Source organism: Dicentrarchus labrax, unplaced genomic scaffold, assembly GCF_905237075.1.
Source record: "Dicentrarchus labrax unplaced genomic scaffold, dlabrax2021, whole genome shotgun sequence".
NCBI lineage: Eukaryota > Metazoa > Chordata > Actinopteri > Moronidae > Dicentrarchus > Dicentrarchus labrax.
The window spans coordinates 1,609,865-1,628,841 of NW_026136722.1; the positions used below are offsets into that span (position 1 = coordinate 1,609,865).

Below are 18,977 nucleotides of genomic sequence, written 5' to 3' on the forward strand. Positions count from 1 at the left end.
CACCCCATTCCTCCAAAAACCCCAACACACACACACACACACACACACACACACACACACACACACACACACACACATACACACACAAGACACACAGACAAGACTGACTTCAATAAAACAACACTACATACATTACAAAATATATTTTTTTATATATAATATGATAACAAAGCACTTTCATGGCACTTTGTGATCACCGTGACGCCTCAGAAGAGGGACAAATGTGACATTGAGCAAGTTTGACAAGCAAACATTCATAATGAACATTGTACAAATAAACGAGTTACACGATGCGGTGCATGAACAAATACAGCTTCGGTACAGTCTAGACAACAACATCCATCGTTAAAGGAGACACAACAATATCTGCGGGTGCTGTGTGCATCTCTGTGTGTTACTGGTAAAAGGCAGATTGCATGCCGGGGAATCCATAACCAAAGAAAAAGAAAACAATGTACAGTACTTTGACTGTAATGTAATGTACGTTTCACTGGCCCTGAATTGAATGTACAGACAGACACAGTGGGCGAGCGCCCTGAAAATGTTGGCTTTATTCTAACAGCAGTACAGATGTGAACAGACGGGATCATTTTAGCTACAATCTGACTGTGACACTTAAGTCCACTTCTCAAACACACTGAATTATCAAAGAATAATGATAAAGACTGTAAGGCCAAGAGGGATTCAGTTCACAGCCTGGTAAAACTGGGATGAAACAAACTAAGAGCTGCATGGCAAAATGCTATATCCACATCAACAGTAGTATTGATTGTTCATATAAAACTGTCATTTATCAGGAGTCAGGCCTGCAAACTCCAGAGAGATGAAAAAGGCGACAGTTCAGGGACTATAGGGCCAAACTTTCCCTTTCAGTGTCACTACTGCCGCTGGGTCAAGGTTATGCTAACTGTTACAAACATGAAGTCAAGCAGTGTCCTGCCTAAAATAAATTATTTTTATGCACTCCACAAATAATCACATAGATTCTTGTTGGCATATGATGTTAAAACAGACACATATTGTGTATAAAAACTGCCTTTTCAGCTCAAAATTTGCTTTTATGTGTGGATTTGAAAGTTTGATTCAACTGTATTTATGTCTCCTCAGTAGCAGTAAACACAACACATGGGCCTGCCGATAACTGTGCTGTATTCAGAGTTAACAACATATTTATGGGTGATGAATAGTAAAGTTAACCGCAAGCAGCTTCATTAGGACCAAAGGGTGTCATAGTAGGGCCACTAGCCGAGCTACAACACCTATCTGCACAGTGACTCTGTCAAAGGGCCCTAAACGTGCGTCTGGTGACTGGTAAAGTATCAGCACACTCCGTCTTTGCAGCAGGGACACAGAGAGTCTTACAGTATCTCCTCAGGGCTGTGGAGTGAATACCAGAGTGAACATATTGTTCTTTTTCAACGATTCTTAAAGAGGAACGAGTTAACCCGATTCGCAAGCGATTCCCGCTTCTGTGTGGTGCATGCGCAGTTGTGCATAAGAGCCAGGTTTCCAGAAGTTAAATTTTGGCTCAGCTAAACTTTCGGTTAACTTTGGACTCAAGGGGTGTGTGTAGAACTTCCTACAAACCACAGAACGAGTGAGAGCTGCTTCTCAGCGAGCTAAACCAGTAGCACAGTACAAACCCACTGAGCCAAAGAAATATTGGCAAAAGGTACATTCATAATGGCTATATTGCTTATATATATTATATATGTTATATTGTTTTTGTATGATTGTGGCACTGTTTATTTATTAGACTAAAAAGCTAAGAGAGCTTGTGGAATGTAGCGGACTTGCTGCTTGTACACATCTCAAAGCTAGAGCTACGGGATGGGTATCCAAAAATACAGAACCAAAGAGTCGTTCATGAGTCGGTTCGCTAATGGCAGGTTTAAAAGAACTGGGCCTTCTCATCACTACGCAATCCATGCTACCCGTGAGCGGTGGTCAGTCAGTGTCTCTTGTGTCCCTTGACCCCCTTTGTCACACACTATGTAGCCACGCGGTCGGACCCCCTACACTCCATAAGTTCGCAGATATGCAGAGTGGATTGATAAATGTGTGTATTTCTGTCCCTGCAGATGGATATAGCATTTCAGATTGTAACTCCTGACTTGTAGTTTGATACAACTGTCACCACAAAGACCACAAACATTTCTACGCATGACATAAAGAGATTTAAATTCACATTTCAGATAAGGGATGGCGACCAATCCAGATTCCATTCAGTTATAAGCTCAGTGGAGAAGACAAGGGCGTCCGCTTCTCAGGTTTGGTGCTGGGATTGGCTTTTTGTAAGAGAGCAGACATTTTTACCGCCCTCCCTCTCCCCCTCTCCCTCTCTCCCTCTCTCCCTCTCTCCCTCTCTCTCTCTCTCTCTCCCTCCCTGTGTGTCTCACTCTGCCTGGTGATCAGGATGCGCTACACGAGGCTACAGCAGCCAGACTTCTGCTTCTGAGACTCGATGTAGTCGTGTATCTGGAACTTGGGATCATTGGGCTGCTGTGTCGCTCTGTGCTTCAGCTCCCTGATGGAGAGAAAGATATAGGAAGTTAGATACAGAGGGGGTGGATGTGTGGGATGCAGCACAGACAGGGTGAGCAAATCAAGAAAATGAGAAAGGAAGAGAAATAAAAAAGAGCACGAGCAATCGAGCGAGGGAGAGAAACATCTTTCTTTACTGAGATTTAATCAAAAGGCCTCTGGCATGAATCATTTAATCTAACTTGCACTTAGAATACCCATCTCACGAAGATAGCAAATCCCCTACATTTTCATCAACAGCTCTGGAAACATGCCTTGCAAACAGTCCTTTTCAGACTAAATAACAATCCTTTTTATATTTCTTGCCGTTCAGTAAGAAAGGTGTGCGCACGAGGAAGTCAGTCAAAAACAGAAATTACACAGCTAATGTTTGAGATCCACAGGGAGCCTCGAACATGCACAATCCCATTATAACGAGTCAAGAGGAACAAACAACAAATTAGCTCAACACCATTAGACTGTATTAGTTGCAGGAATCAGAGTGAGGCATGTGAGCGTCAATGCCAAGTCAGAGAAAAGTATAAAAATATGCATGTATGCACGAAACAGATTAGAATACAAACCCTTTATGTGGAACCTCAGTGTTTATTACTCCAGAACACACACACCTTTTTCCACTCCTTTAGCATTTCTACTTAAAGGTGCACTTTCACAAGTACAATTTGTAGCAACATTCATTTTCTCACTGCAGAGGACTATTCTAAAAGGAGATGTGGCTGTTGAAGCGTTAAATATTTGTTTTGGGGATCACTTATAGATTATTTTAGAAATGAGAAAAGTACAAATAACTTCTTTGTATTATCCCCAAGTGCAAGAGCAAAAATTTGTTTTCTTTTTTTGGCTGTTAATTTTCATTATTCTTAGTCATTTTCTCTCATTTATGTGGGTGGCGGGGTGTAGAGAAAGGTCTGCTCTGCTGACTTTCCACCTCTCGCATCATGCAACCAAAACACGAATGTCTCGATTCAGAGCTCAGAATAAAGACTGATTATAAAAACCTACATCCTTCAGGGACTCTACTGTTGTTGTTATTTTCAACTGGTTACATTTATAAAAGAATACATCATGCAGTGTGAAGACATGAAGATGTTTTGTACGCAGTAATGAAATACACTATGTAGCAGTGTCACTATGTGGACACCCAGGCATTAGAGCTGTGATTGTAAAACTTCTTATTCTAAAACTTTGACCATTAATATTCTGCTATAACAGCCTATTCTCTTCTAAAAAGGATTTCCACCAGGTTTCAGAACCTGGCTGCAGGACTTTGCTCCCATTCAGCCACAAGAGCATTATAGATATATTAGGCTATATATCAGGAACTGATGTTGGCCAACACCAAAGGTGAGTTACATCAGGCCTCTATGCAGGCATGTTGACACAGAAGAGCTGTTGTCACAAAACTGAAATATCACTGTATAGTGCAGCATTAAGCATCTCTTAATTGCCCCTTTCTCAAACCACCACAAACAGCTGCAGACCAAAATCCCCCCACAAAAGTATGTATACAGAGATTGGTGACGCACAAGAAAATCTGATTTTCTATATCTTCATTAAAGTAATAATGGCAGGGAAAAATACAGTAAGAAATATTAATCAATACCTCACTTAAACCGGTTTTAATTAATTATTTTACAAGCTGCAAACACAAAACTGACATATTATCACCCTATTACTGTAACTTGCGAGCACACAGTTGCCTATTTACACATCCAGCAGCACCATTATCATTCATTTGGAGTCGTGTCCAATATTCTCTCTTCTTTTAGCTCTATTTTACCAAATCCTGAGGGAAATATCTGGCCCTTTATAGGCTGCTAAACGCTCCACTATGTTCACCAGCTAACTTTGACTGTCTGCCATGCTTATTCAGGGAAAATAGCTGCCTGCTGATGCTGGAAAGGATGAGCTGGCGAGAGCAGTGAGTGTGAACCAAAGCAGTAAAGTTTCTCTGAGCTACTCCTTTTACATAACACATAGTTCTTTCATCCATTGCTACTATAAAACTATTGATTAATGCAGCTTTAAGTAAGACTTACTTTGCTATAGCGAGAAAGGCCAGCTCCACATTGAGTCCTGTCTTCGCACTGGTCTCCATAAATGGTACACCATATTCCTAAGATGGAAACACATTAGAAGAGCAAGTGGCTGGGTGTCTGTTGTTGAGAATGTGACCAGATGGAGCCGTTACACATTACCTTCGCCAGCTTCTCTCCGTCCTCCTTCTTCACGACCCTCTCTGCAGCCACGTCTGACTATAAGACAGCAGGGAAAACAAGTCATCATAACAGAGGTGAAGGGTCACAGATTCACCATGCCATTAGCTAGAGTGATGCACCGTCATGTCAGCCCGCACATTATCTTATCTGGCAGCCGCGCCGCCAGCTGCTGAGCCAGAGCTCCCTCAGACTGATGAAATGTCAGGAGCTCCACCTCTAGCAGAAGAGCAGCACTCCCACAGAATAATGCCGGCAGTGCTCTCACAGCAAATGATCTGAGCTGCTGCTGTGTGACATCTATGACCCTGGAGAAGGGTGAGTCCTCTCTGCGCCACCAGAGGGAGCTTTTAGATATAGTAGTAATGACTGCTGGTCGCAATGAGACATTACATTTTTCCTCCCCAGCAGCAGTGTGGAGATGGCTTGTGGTTTGTGGAAATGGTTTCATGCAAGGGAAGCTTGAAGCGGGTGATTAGTGAGTTTTGTGGCATGTTTTGAGTGTATGCTTCCAAGTCATAATGATCAAATAACATTGGGTGATGGGTAACAAATGAATGTGTTTATGTGGACTTTATTTTCACTGCAGGGAAATTCTTTTCACCGACACATTCTTTTCAAGAGTGCCCATTAACAACATAAATCAACGAAGACACGCAAGCACAATTAAGACGGCGTTTCGCTTGTTAATGTTGAAATAAGCGAGCGAGAGTTTGCATTCTTGCATGTGTTGCACGCTGGAGGCATTTTCTGGCTTCTGAGCATTCACATGTCTGTCTGGGTGTGATAAAAGTGTGTTAAAATTGTGCTAAGGGACCAGTTATCCTCCTGATCTTTTTATGTAATGCAAAAAGGAAGCTTTGCTCACCTTGTTGCCGAGCAACATGATGACCACATCCTTCTGGGCATACTCGTGTATTTCAGTCAGCCAGGCCTTTAAAAGTACAAAAGACAGACAGATACAGAAAGGGGGGGGGACACAAAGAGAGATTGGTGTATAAACAAAACAAATTCCACCACTTAAAGACTGCATTTTCTCCTGAGTTGTTTATTATTACCATCCTCCAATAAATCATGGCGAGACTGAGTCACTCTTATCCTTGAACACTTTTATTGCTTTTCATTACAGAAACTGAAAACTGTGCAGTGAAGCGAACGATAACATCATGTCATTTCCAAAGAGGGCTGTGAGAAAATGTTGGAGGACCTCGTCGTACTTTGCATGTAAATAGAAAGAGTGAATCGTTCAGCTTGAGAGACTTTAGGATGAGAAAATGAAGAGAAAGAGAGAGAGATAGTGAAAGTGGGAGGTAGAAAGAGAGAGAGAGAGACAAAGTGGGAGGGAAGTGTAATTTGAGAGAGTCTTACCCTGATATTGTCAAACGATGGCTTGCTGGTGATATCATATAGCAGAAGTAACGCTGTTAGGAAACAGAAGAGCAGCTTGGTTGTCCCTTTATTGTGATCTGCACACCGTCTTACGTAACACACATCAACACCTACACACACACTTTCTATGTACACTAATAAAAAGTACAGATCTCAGCCAGGTTACCTACACTCCCCCTTCCCACACACTCAACACACACCGACCATGAGGAAGTGCAACATAAAAAGCAAAGGTTACCCTGGGCATCTCTGTAGTAGGCGTGAGTTACGCTGCGGAATCTCTCTTGGCCGGCTGTATCCCAGATCTGCGTATCAAACCACATAATTACACAGCAGCTAACATGGGATAACAATCCTCATAGAAAATCCTCCACAGAGAGAGACTAAAGCAGAAACATACCATTATACTGCCAAAATGCAGTAACTATATATTTGGTAAAAACAGCTAAAAACGAGTCAGAGCAAGAGAGTCAGATTTCAAACAACAACATGTTTTTCAGGTAATATCTTGGTATTGTAAATGTACATAAGGTAGCAGCTAAATCTATCCATAGAGGATAAAAACAGTACATTCAGCTTAAAGTTAGGCCTAGCTTAGTGGAGTGGGAAAAATGATCATCCTACAACAACAAATACAGAAACTCGTCATTATATTGCCTCACAAAGCCAAATTGCAGTAACTTACTCAAAACTTACTTAACACAGGAATCTGACTTGTTGACATTTGTTTTTGTTTTTTTCAACAGAAAAAACAGAATCCAAACTATCAAAGAGCTAGCCTTTTTTTAAAATTACAACCAAGCTGTTTTGATGAACAAAGGTCATTTAGTTTTTATCCCACATTAATTACTTACTACAATTTAAATTAGATGTTTCTTTTAAAATACCTTTTTGTTTCCTCTAATTGAAATACATAAAATCTGATGTTTATTTTGTTTCTCTTAAATAAGTCAATAAATGCTGATCCGTGCATCCATGCTAACTAGCCCAGCATTGCAAAGTAGCAATAAATGCCATCTCAGCTTTGTGGAGTTAAGGATTAGCTGCGGTAAAGCTTCTTTTAAATTGCATATTTAAATGTATTCAATCATAAATTAATAAGTTATATTATATATCTTTTTTAAAAATTGTTTATAAGAACACATTTCCGGTTTTTCCAAAAGCAGATTGTAGTTTTTGTAAAATAATGTATTTAAAGAGACATAAAATGACCTTATTACACCCTATCCATCTGTTACACTGTTTATCCAGCCAGCCTGAAAACTTTAACCCTTTTCTCTCAACTTCAGCTTTTCCATAGGCAGCTAATGTTCTCAGCCTCTGTAAAGCATAGACTCATGGCAGTGGTGGAGTATTTTTGAATTAATGATTTTATCGTGTGCAAGAAAAAAAATGCCATGGATTTACTCGAGCTAGCAGGGGAATCTAATTTTGACACCTCCCACTCGGTGTTGAACGAACAGGTTATGATGATAGACGGATGTGCCTTAGATTAACAGCTTGCTGCTGGCATATAACCCTCCAGAGTCCCTTACACTAACACAATATCAGGCACTTTGATTGGATTGGCAGCACAAACAATGACAGTCAAACAAGTGCAAAGCATATTTAGGTCAACTATTATTTGTAAATTACTTTTCAGATTATTTTTGATTCTACATAATCTACCAGATGAGTTCATGTCGATATATAGGTCAAAGGCAGCCAAAAGGATGAGATGATTTGTCTTTTGGTGAGGTGAAATGTAGACACAGGTGTGGAGGTTCTCACCTGGAGTTTGACTTTCAGGTTGTCAACATCCACCACTTTGTTCTGCAGAAACGAGAAGAGCTGTGAGAGACTGAAAATCCACCATATGCTTTAGAGACTGAAGTGCTGTGAAAGCTGCACAGAGATGAATGACGAACATCGCGGCAGACTAAAAAAGCTCAGAGACTCAGCATGTGGCAAAAGAAACAAGACAACTAAAAGTGGCTTTGAATGCTGGCAGAGAAAGTAATTTGCAACACCCACACAACAAGGTCCTGGGATTAGACTTAATTACACAACAGTGAGAAAGACGACTGGCAGCATAACAACTGACTCCCCCGTTAATTTCCTGCAGCCCCGTAGGGGTGCCCTCTGATTTCCTGTAGAGAAAAGATTGGCCTAAAATAGTTTAGGCACCCCACCTAAAACAGACTAAATGTTGTGACTGATGAATGTGTTGAAAGGGGAAATCTAGCAAAACAAAAATCCTGAGGGAATTAAGAGTGAAGTGGAAATAGAGGTTTCGGTAACATGCAGCATTTCAACTTGCATTCTTCAGCATGCAACAACAAAAACAGGTTCTACCACAGCCTGTTTCATGGGGTTAAACGGGTATTTTAAGAGCCAGATAACAACCCTGTTTCAACCTTGCACAGCAAAAACCACCAAAGAGAGAGGCTGAGATGACGGAAGTGTGACAAGTAAATGTTCTGCAGCACTTCCTCAATCACTTCATAACTTCATATCAGTGACAGGTCATCACAAACAGTCCCTGCCTTTCCTGTGAACGCACAAAAGCACACGAAATGCACCCAAAGACATGCAGAAAAAGCTACACAGTAACAAAAGAAACCTCTGCAATGTCTGCAAAGCCGTCACTGGCAGCTAAAGCTGCCACCTGCTGAATCCTCTGCCTTGGCAGAATGGACATGGTTCAACCCCTGCATTAGTTGCCATGGGTTTCCATTTTCCCCCCCAATTATGACGTGAGAGGAGCCTGCATGCTGAGTAACTGCTACAAGGAAGCATGCCGAAAATAGACCGGCCATGTTACAAGCTGCCACAACAGCCTGCCTGCCTATCCATGCACAGAGGACAACCTCAGCATATTGACTCAACTGTTTCTATCACACGACTCTGTTTCTAAGCGGCTTTGCCCCTTTTCATAAACACAAGCAGGAAAACAAAAGGTAATTGCTTACATTAACAGCCAATCTTCTGAATGAATAGCAATGTTTTTCGAGTGTAAACCAGTGTCAGCTCCCTTTTTAATGCATTTTATGAATGGATACTGGCTGCAGCGCCTCAGTGGGTGCGAGATGAAATGGTCATGGCATCGTCCATATAGCTCTGTCTGTCTGACATCCATTATGCTCTTTAAGGTCTACACCGCCATCCATAGAAGACAATACATCACTCTGGCTAATGCAACACAGTTTCCTCCTCAAATCACCCCTACTTGACTTCCCATTAGTGTGAGTGTTTTGCCTTGATTGGAGGGAAATGGGGGGGGGGGGACAAAACAGCCTATTTTCATCCCAGCAGAGGAAGATATACAGTAGAAATCTGCTCCAAATTCAACGACAGTCACTGCGTGGGTCTGTGTGTGTGTGTGTGTGTGTGTGTGTGTGTGTGTGTGCATGAGGGTTATGTGACTAGGTAGGAGCTCGTCTGTCAGCAGTGTGACTCCTCTAGGACCGCGCTGAGCTGCAGCCAATCTTTTTTTCCAGGAGACAGGGACGTGGGCAGGCATCTGCCAAGACATTTATGAATCCATCCACAGCGCCTCGCAGCACAAGTGGTCTGTGAACTTGACTGATTGGTGAGAGGATTTGTACATTTGGTGCTATCATCGCAGAATGATGAAGTGTTCTGCGTGGAAACAAGGTGATAATTGGAGTGATGACACTCTAACAAGTGGATCTCTTGTTGCTTTGTTAATACCATTAGGTTGTTTTTCAGATGCTAAACATTTTCTCATAAGAGTAACAATAATAAAACACAAATGACAAACCATTAATGGCTCACACAGAAATAATGAGGACATTATGAGTCATTCTGTGAGTCCAGGGCTGTTCGACAGCATCTATCTCACCCTAAAGTCTATTCCAACGGTGGCTATAAAGTTGCCTCCCAGAAATGCCCCGTCTTTAAAGCGCACCAAGACGCACGTCTTCCCCACGGACGAGTCTCCCAGCAGCATCACCTAGAGCGAAACCCACCACCAGAGAAGAGGAACAACAGGTTACTGACAGCCTTTACATGATAGCAGGATAAGAATGACAATCCCCTTGCAGAGGAAATGAAAGCTGAGGGACATGTTGCATAAATTATTTTGCAATCGAGTGAATATTTCACAACTGGGATCATGATGAGATTGTGCAATGTCTTATTAAGTTAATGTGTCAGCTGGTTAACATTACACGGCAAGCACAAGTACAGTGCACTACAGATAGTGTTGTGTCCGCTGTTGACTGAGCTGCCACCAACATGTGACGCTCTGCCAATACTGGAGATGGGGATCCAAGATGTTTGAGCCAACTCTGTCATTTTACTCTCATCCTTTTTCACTGTGCATCATTCTCCAAAACTAATCAATATAATTACAACAACAGGATGTGCAATTACACAACCCATCCAGCAGCATGTGAGGCAAACCTTATATGTTCCCACAGTGACTCATAGCTGCACAAACACACAGCCTACAAGATAGTAATGTAATTAAACTTGAATTTAACTTCTCCTTTTGTCTGTGGGTCTTTGTAAAACAGTCACAGGTGTGTCTGTGCAGCTTTTATAAATATTTAATGGGAGTGATTGCAAGGAGCAACAAGTACACCCTCAGCAAATATGTGCATATCAGAAAGGGCGGACAAAGCAACCTCGGGAGATTTACAGGCTCAGAGGGACTTCTTAGTAATACAAATGAAAGCATCAGGTCGATGACTTTGTGTCTGCTCTGTCGTCTGTGTGCAAACAGTGAACATGGCCTGTTTAACCAGGAGAATGCACAAAGCATAAAGCAGCTGATGGTTAATGCTTTTCACTTAAGATTATGCACATTGTGAAGAACTGAGGAGTCGATATTCATGTTGTTGCTGCAGGTACACCCAGCTGCTTCTGTGTCAAACCCACATTAAAACGTAGACACCTGTTCCACCAGCAGTACCACAAAGAAAGAAAGAAAAAAAAAAAACAAGCACAAATGACAAGACGGAAATACACACCTTGAAGGCAATATCATAATACTCGTTAACAGAAGCGCATCTCTCCAACACATATTTTGACGTTCCGTTTTTAGTCTGCTTGTCCGTCAACGATGTCTTTCTCGTAGACATCGCAATGCCAAGGAAAAAAAAGGAGCGCAGGCTCGGAAAGCCAAACCACAGTTATCTCCGAGATGTGTCCAAGAAAGACGCGCACGGTGTCTTGAGATCTCCGCCGCTCAGTCCCGCTCTCCGCCAGCCTCCAGCCCCTCTGCTCGCATTACTGCGTGTGGCCACAAAACGATCACCAGGCGCTTCTCGGGGAAAAAAATCACACCTTAATATCGCACTGTCAAAAGACGGAAGCGACGATGAAAACTTGAAAAACAATCGGCAGCGGCTGCGACGCACCGGCGTCTACGCGGACCAGTCAGGAAAGCGGCGATGACAAACAGGCGGAAACATTTCTCTGATTCTGCAGAGCAGAGATTCCTGGCGTGGGCAGATGATTAACTGAGTGTGTGAGGACGTCGACAGCTCCGACAAACACTGTATTCTGTCACCAGTGAAACGGTCGGTGTGTCTTTCAGGCTGACAATGTCCCCAAACCAGCTGCGGGGGTCGGTCTGCGCCGGTGGCTGACTCACCCGCCACAGGTGGTGCTCGATCTCTGAGAGGGTCAGAGCAAAGTGTCAAGAGCTCGGAGAGGAGGAAAGAGGGCTGAATTGTGAGCTATTAGTTTAAATACACTTTGAGTATATTAGGTTAATTTGACTGTTCTTCAAAGGGGGCGAATGTGCGTAAAAGGGCGCATCTCAGCGCGGACCTTGTCCAGAAACCTTCCTCACCAAACATGACTCCTTTAAGAATATGTCAGAAAAATGCTGCCAAGACCATCTTATATTATCATAAAGAAGTGCCTCACTTTTGTTGCTTTTATAGATTCTTCATCAACCCATTTTTTCCCCCTTTAGCGACCCCTCTTCGCAGCAGGAAACTAAGCAACTATCCAAATCTCTCTTCGTCAAGAACACATGATCCCATAAATATCACCAATCCCTTCCTTTAATTAGCATGTCATACATGTCTAAGATGGTTTCATTGAGACTCTATTTCTCACTCAGGTCTGGAGATAACTCTTTTCCTGCGGTGTTTGTCTCCCCCCAGTGTTCAAGTCAAGAGGAAGCGCGTCTCCACTCCTCTATGTGGCGACAGGACTAATGGCACACGGTCAGAGATCATTTATGTTATATAATAACTGACATGTAATCTCTTCTTTAAACATATGAACTCATCGCTCTGCGTAATGGGCAGCTGCAGGCAACATCTCAGCCCTCTAACATGAACATAATGATATAACATTTGCAGATGGAGCTGAGTGAGTGGTTGAATGATTTAATTCTGAATGGGGTCAAAAAGAAATCTTCAAATATAATAATATTATATAATAAATCTATTTTCCTGGAACTCACTGCTTTGTTATTGATGGTAGTTTCTATTAAAGCAGCGTCTCTAAAAGAGGCTTAAATGTAAAAGGTGAAAACTTCTTCCAACTGACTGAGCCACGTTTTCAACAACATTTCTACCTTCTGTGCATTTAAAGCAGTGTATTATTACATTTGCAGCCACTGTCTCACCCTTGACTTTAAATCCAGCGGACGTATGCAGCAGAGTGACTTATTTTGTTTCTGTGGCACGTTTTTCCTGCAGGGTTTCTGAGCCTTGAATCATACACTACAACAAACGTATGCTGATGTGAAATGGCAAAGCCAATTTTATACTTTCCTCACACATCTCTGCCTCCTCTATGCTGCTCTAATGGCAATGACACAAAGCCAACGTTATCGCTGCCACAGCTGAAAAATCATACACTAAATGAGCCATACATGGTTCCTGCTCGTCTCCTCTTGCCACACAGAGTCACACAACACCACCCCCCCCAACATGTCAGAAAGCATAAAGTCACTCTGATTTAAGACAGCTTTGTTACAAACATCCAGCAGCAAACACCCTGCTGCCATGGCGTTCATTAGTAGTGCTCTCTTCACAGTAATTTAATCATAGCAGTGGCATCATTAGCCACAATAATGCAAACAACCCTCCCCCCCGACGCACAGTGTTACGGATCGTAATGAATGCAATGAGAAGATTCTACATCCCACAGTGGAGAACACCACTGATCCATGCTGCACTTAAACAGAGAGGATTTGCTCCGCCGTCATGTCACCACTTCAGTACAAACAGCCCATCGCAGTGACATGTCCTTCTCAACACTCGGGTGTGAAGTCAACAGCAGAACCGGGGGGGAGGAGAGAGGAAATACATGGGAGGGAAGGGTTGAGCAAGAGAGAAATTAAGAAATGAGTGATGCCAAACAAATTCAGGGTGGGAGGAGGTTGTGTGGAGGACAGAAGGTGTGGAACTCACTGTGAAACCAATGCCTACGGTGGCAGTGAAGGACCCTGGGAGGAACTTGCCCTGGTCGTACTGGACCAGCAGAGAGGTCTTGCCCACACCGCTGTCTCCCACCAGGATTGTCTGCAGAGAGAGTCACAGAGATCATGGGTCCAGGCTCCACTGCTGCCTCCTCGCCTGAGGCCAGTACACTGTGTGGATACATAGCGTAGATACATAGTGTAGGTAACTGTACATGTTCATCTGTTGCTCAGTGCACAGCTGTGCTCTGTAATGCAATGTGACGGCTGGAGGTTGGAAGAATGCCTCCAGGGAAGGGCAGTGTGCAGTGGTGAACTGGAGGATGCACTGGAGGGTGTGTGTGCGTGTGTGTGTTTGGGCCTGAAACTGTGTCATTGTATCAGACATAGCTGCTCCCATCTCAGGCTGATGTTCTGTCTTTGTTCTTGAGCTCACAAGAGGAACACAGATTGCAGCATTTCCATTTTATGCCACTTTATGCTTCTTTTATACTACATTTCACAGGAAAACATTGTACTGCACTACATTTATTTAACTTTTCAGATTCACATTTTATATTAAAACACATATAATAAGGTTATAAAATACAACACATTGTTAACGATTGAACCACTGATTCCCAAGCATTGCTCATGGCCCCTTATAGAAAGCAATGTCTTGTTGCAGCCATGTTTTAGACGTCATTAAGATAGCAGTTCCACCAATATCTATTTTAATTTCAATAATTGTTCAGGGTCCAAAGAGGTAAAATTGTCATATATTTCACCAAAAAGCTAAAATTAGAGAAAAGTTAAAAAAATAAATACAAATGTATGTAGCTGAACCTTATTTTTATTCTTTTAATCATCTCATGACCCCTCAGATTAACCATACTTGAGACCCTTTGAAGGGGCCTGATGTTATGTAAAGTAACATTATATAAAGTAATTATAACAGTAAAATGTCTATGTAATATATATAATAATATAATTTATCAATAACAGGGCCCTCTTCTGCAGAACAATTATTTACTTTGAGGTACATTTAGCGAATACTCCGCTGTACTCTTAATTACTTCTTCTATCTTTTATTGCTACTTTTACTTAAGTAAAGGATCTGTTCACCAGACACAAATCAAACCCTGCACACAGACGAATAAAAACAACCTGTCAATGCTGGTGTGATAACCATCAGTTCTCACGGCCGAGGGTCATGCGTCACCCAAGTAGGGAGCTGCACCACAGAGCTGGACATAGGCATCAATCGGCCTTGTCGCCATGGTTATCGTGTCACTGGGGGCTACTGGTGCACCCACCCTGTTGACATTTATCACCTCTCTCCTCCTCCTCCTCCTCCTCCTCCTCCTCTGGCAGGGCGGCCTCTGCTGCCTGCCTCTTATCTGCAGTCTCAAAGAGCCCACATACAGCGCAGTGTTAGAGCGTGCCGTGCTCTGCAGCTCACTTTAATCACTGACATCCGCAAGTTCTGCACACTCGACTTTGCTCTCCCATTGAAAACATAATGTCCTGACAATTTGAGCAGATTTACAGGATGGAAATCAGAGACTATCTGGTTCTTTAAAGTTGGATGTTTGCAGAGCTCCCTTTGAAGCTGTAGCCTTCTAAAATGCTGAGTAATGCAACCATTTTTATACTGCAAGTACAGAAAAAAGCTTCAGAAATACAGCAAATAGACGGTGATCTTTTGAAACAAAGCATACACGATTCAACTAATCTTTATATCCTGTATGCTTAGTTTGAAAAGATCACCGTCTATTCGCTGTATGTAGTCAGAATATATATATATATATATATATATATATATATATATATTAATAACAGGCCTTAAGAGAAATGTTTTTGAGGTTGTGTACAGACAATCCTCCTCAGTGTGAGTGGGTACAAGCACAGATTGGCCCTCAAGTGCAAATGAAGCCGACCAAAGGCAAGCTGCTGTGTGTGACTCACCGTTTGAAGGGGAAGTTGTTGTGAAATCAACATATTACTATTTCATGCCTCCTTCATCAAATGTTGATGCTGATGTGTAAACATTCTCAGGACAAACACTGTTGGAGGAAAAAAAACCAGCAGCGATGGGCCATTTGTCTCCAGGAAACGCACAATGACTGTGTGTGTGTGTGGTGTAAGGATGGAGGTGGGGGTTTACTGTGGCAAGGGTCCTATAGCAGGGATAGAGATGCTGAGTATGTCTCCATGGCAACATGAGATTTCTCAGAGATGTTTGGGGTCATCAAGAGGGAGATTCAGAGATGTCTCATGATGAGATAGTTACCATGACACTGATGAGTGAACCCAGGACTCTCATATATATAAGAGACCAATGAATCCAATGCATGTTTGAGATATCCTGGTAGGTTAACACAGCAGCATTTACTTAAATAACATGTATTATTTACCAGTATTAATATTTGTTGTACTTTAATGGTGATTGTTGAATTAAAAATACCTTGCTTAATGTATATTGTGTTCACTGTCTCAGGATGAATAAAAGGCCCTTACTCAGATGTTTCTTTTTAACATATTTCGACATCAAAAAGACATCTATTCTTTCTACCTCAATAAAAATTACAGAATCTGAATATGCAAATGTAGTTATTAATTACAGAAGTGTTCCTGCTACTTCACTGTAAAGTCCATTCTCAGTGGATGTGCACTGTTGGCTTCAAGTTTCTACATCACAGTTGTATAAGTTACATACTGGACCAGGGTTGACTTCCAAACTGTTTGTGATGTAACAAATCATTTTTGTAGGCCCTTAAAAGCAGATTTTTAATGAGCACAGAGAAACTTTCCACTTTCAGTGTCAAGTACCTGGCTTGTCTTTCAATATGAGCGGTGCTGAGTGGATTCAGCAGAAAGAGGGAGCAGGAAGCGTCTTTGCTCTCATCTTCCCCAACAAGGAGATGACAGTGTAATTGTTCTTTAAATGCTGATAATCTTCACATTAAGAATAATTACTGAACTAAAATGTTTTGCAACTGAATTTAAAAAACCACTGAGCAGTTATGAAAAGATTTCAGATCATGCAGTTTTGTACATTACGGTGTTTTGTCAAATAAATGAATTATTTATTAGTGTGTATTCATTATATCTCACTGAGACAGCTTTTTGTACACAAGACTACTTAGATGTTTATTTGGTATTTAACAAACTGGAAACAAAGTGAAGCTATCTGTATACAGTTTGCGGTTTAGTTTCTGGCAGGCTGTGCCTCGGTAAAACAACAAATATTACCAGAAATGTGAGTACCGAGCAAGCAGGAGCTTGTTCAGGGCTCACACACAATGCTCTACTTATTTCACTAATACTGAACAGTTGAGTTATTGAGAGTCTTGAAGCTAATAAAGGACTCAAACCATCAACATATCTGCAAATATCCTCCCACAGACTGTAGAAGCAAGCTTTTTGTTGTATAATGTGACCTACTATTATTACTTTACTAATACGGGTAATAGACAAAATAAGTTTAACCCAGTACTGTAATAATATAACCTAGGAAACCTAGAAATCAGGATGGAGCTCTCAGCAGCTAAACTATGATGAAACTATCTCTTTCTCTCATGTGTACAAGTGAATTTCCACATCTAGGTGAGGAAGCTGGCTCCTAATTTGCTGGATATGATCATACACTGAGGATTAACAAGTTTTTAGTCATGAATACCAATGATGTACTCGCTCCAGTGATTGCAAAGATAACAGTACAGTAGATAACAGTAAAGCTAATTCAGTTGAGGGTTTTAATATGAAACACAGAACTTCCTGTGCTCTCTTTCATCCAGCCCACCACCCACACAGACACACAGACACATCACTGAGATACGTTTTCTGGAGAAACACATTCTAACATCACCCAAAATCAAACAAGGTGGAGACTTATCTGCAAACAGCAAAGCTAATGAACTACTGCGCAATTCTATGACATTTAGGGAAACATATTTAAAGGTCATATTGATCAGACACTGTCAGAGAGGTGTTGATTCAACTTGGTTCTAGGATTTATTACAAATGTTACATTGGATTGCATTAGATTGTACAAGTGTACCTAGGAAATAGCTTATGGATTATTTCTGGCGTACTGCAGTAGTTCCTAGCTCGGGGCTATATATATTAGATATATGAAAACAAGTTGAGAAGGTTACATCACTGTGAACTGCTCAGGACTCACAGGCATATCACTTTTTTGTTTTAATGGGACTCAAGCCATAAAGGTTGTGAACCAGACGTTAACTATAGAGCCCCAAAGTGTTCGGTATTAAATAGACACTAATTAGGTAGTGCAAGTAATTAACAGGAGCAAACTGGTTACATTTGGTAGCAGTTGTTGAGCTTTCTGATGAGGCGGTCTCACTGTGGCAGAACATGTCAGATAGTGTCATTATGGAATAAAAAAAAAAAATAAGAGAGTGATTGGGAAGAGAAAGAGTTTTTTTTTAAAAATATATAAAAATGTTGAGATAAAAATGTCTTTAATTGAATAAACATATATGCAATAATTACTATTAGTTATTGTGAACATACATTTAATAATAATTACTTGATTTTTATTGATGCATTCAGTTATCTGACAGGTTGTGGGCTACTTTATATACGTTTTATTCATATTTATGAAAGAGCGTTTCTTAATTGTGTTTTATATTTAATATTGAACACTTTGGGGTTCCTAGTTTACTGTATTTAGTACAGATATCAGCTGGCAGTGGATCTGGAGGGGGGCCACCCCAGTTTGGTGTCAAATGCTACCAAGTTTATCACATTCATTTAGATTATTTTTTTAAATAACTTGTTGATAACGTGCTTAACAATCTGTTATGGACACAGTTTAGACTAAGTTGCTTAAGTTTAATGAAAAATGTCATTTATTTGGAATTCTTTAAGATTTGGAAATAAAACAATTTAATTTCGAATGCCTCCATCAGATATTTCTATCTAAATACTTTTTTTTTTTTTAAAGTTAAAATATCTTAATTTGTGAGCTTTTCCAAGCAAATATTGATATATGTTATAATAATAATAATCGTATTTTAGTTTCGTTATATAACACTGAATAACTGAATTTACATAAATTTCTCACTATTAGAGTGAAGATTAGCTGTAATTCTGTTTAGTTTTGGACTCTTTGGACATTTTCCCGGACAAATCTAAAGAGAATTAGAGCAAAAGTAAGTTATCACCTTATGCGTTATGTCTTCATTATAAGGGAAGGTGTTGGCTGTGGGTGTCTGTCCGTCCTCTGTGTCCGTGTCCACCGCAGATGACCCGTACGCACTGTCCGAGGAAACCAGCTTCAGCTCCTCCCGCCTCGGACTTTCTCGTGTGTCCTCCATCCTCTTTGTTCTTAAATCGTGTTTTATGGAGAAAAGCAGAGGGACTTTTGCAAATAAACTTCCTCTCCTTCAGCTTTGCCCGGTCTTTTGCCCCCCCCTCCGCATGTCGCTTAT

General features: G+C 41.2%; 1 protein-coding gene across 2 annotated transcripts; it reads right to left on the reverse strand.

The window, feature by feature from the left end:
• Positions 1–128: 128 nt before the first annotated feature.
• LOC127356094 (ras-related protein Rab-37) lies at positions 129–18,942 on the reverse strand. 2 transcript variants are annotated; one of them, XM_051387539.1, is made up of 9 exons: positions 18,711–18,942; positions 13,532–13,642; positions 7,920–7,961; positions 6,388–6,454; positions 6,129–6,181; positions 5,629–5,694; positions 4,743–4,799; positions 4,584–4,660; positions 129–2,527 (listed from the first exon to the last, which is right to left on the reverse strand). In XM_051387539.1, exons 1-9 carry the CDS (start codon positions 18,861–18,863, stop codon positions 2,422–2,424), a joined length of 732 nt encoding a protein of 243 aa, XP_051243499.1. In that variant the 5' UTR covers positions 18,864–18,942; the 3' UTR covers positions 129–2,421. The 2 variants fall into 2 exon arrangements, with proteins under 2 accessions (XP_051243499.1, XP_051243498.1); XM_051387538.1 differs by lacking the exons at positions 13,532–13,642; positions 18,711–18,942 and adding exons at positions 9,994–10,104; positions 11,126–11,766.
• Positions 18,943–18,977: the final 35 nt, after the last annotated feature.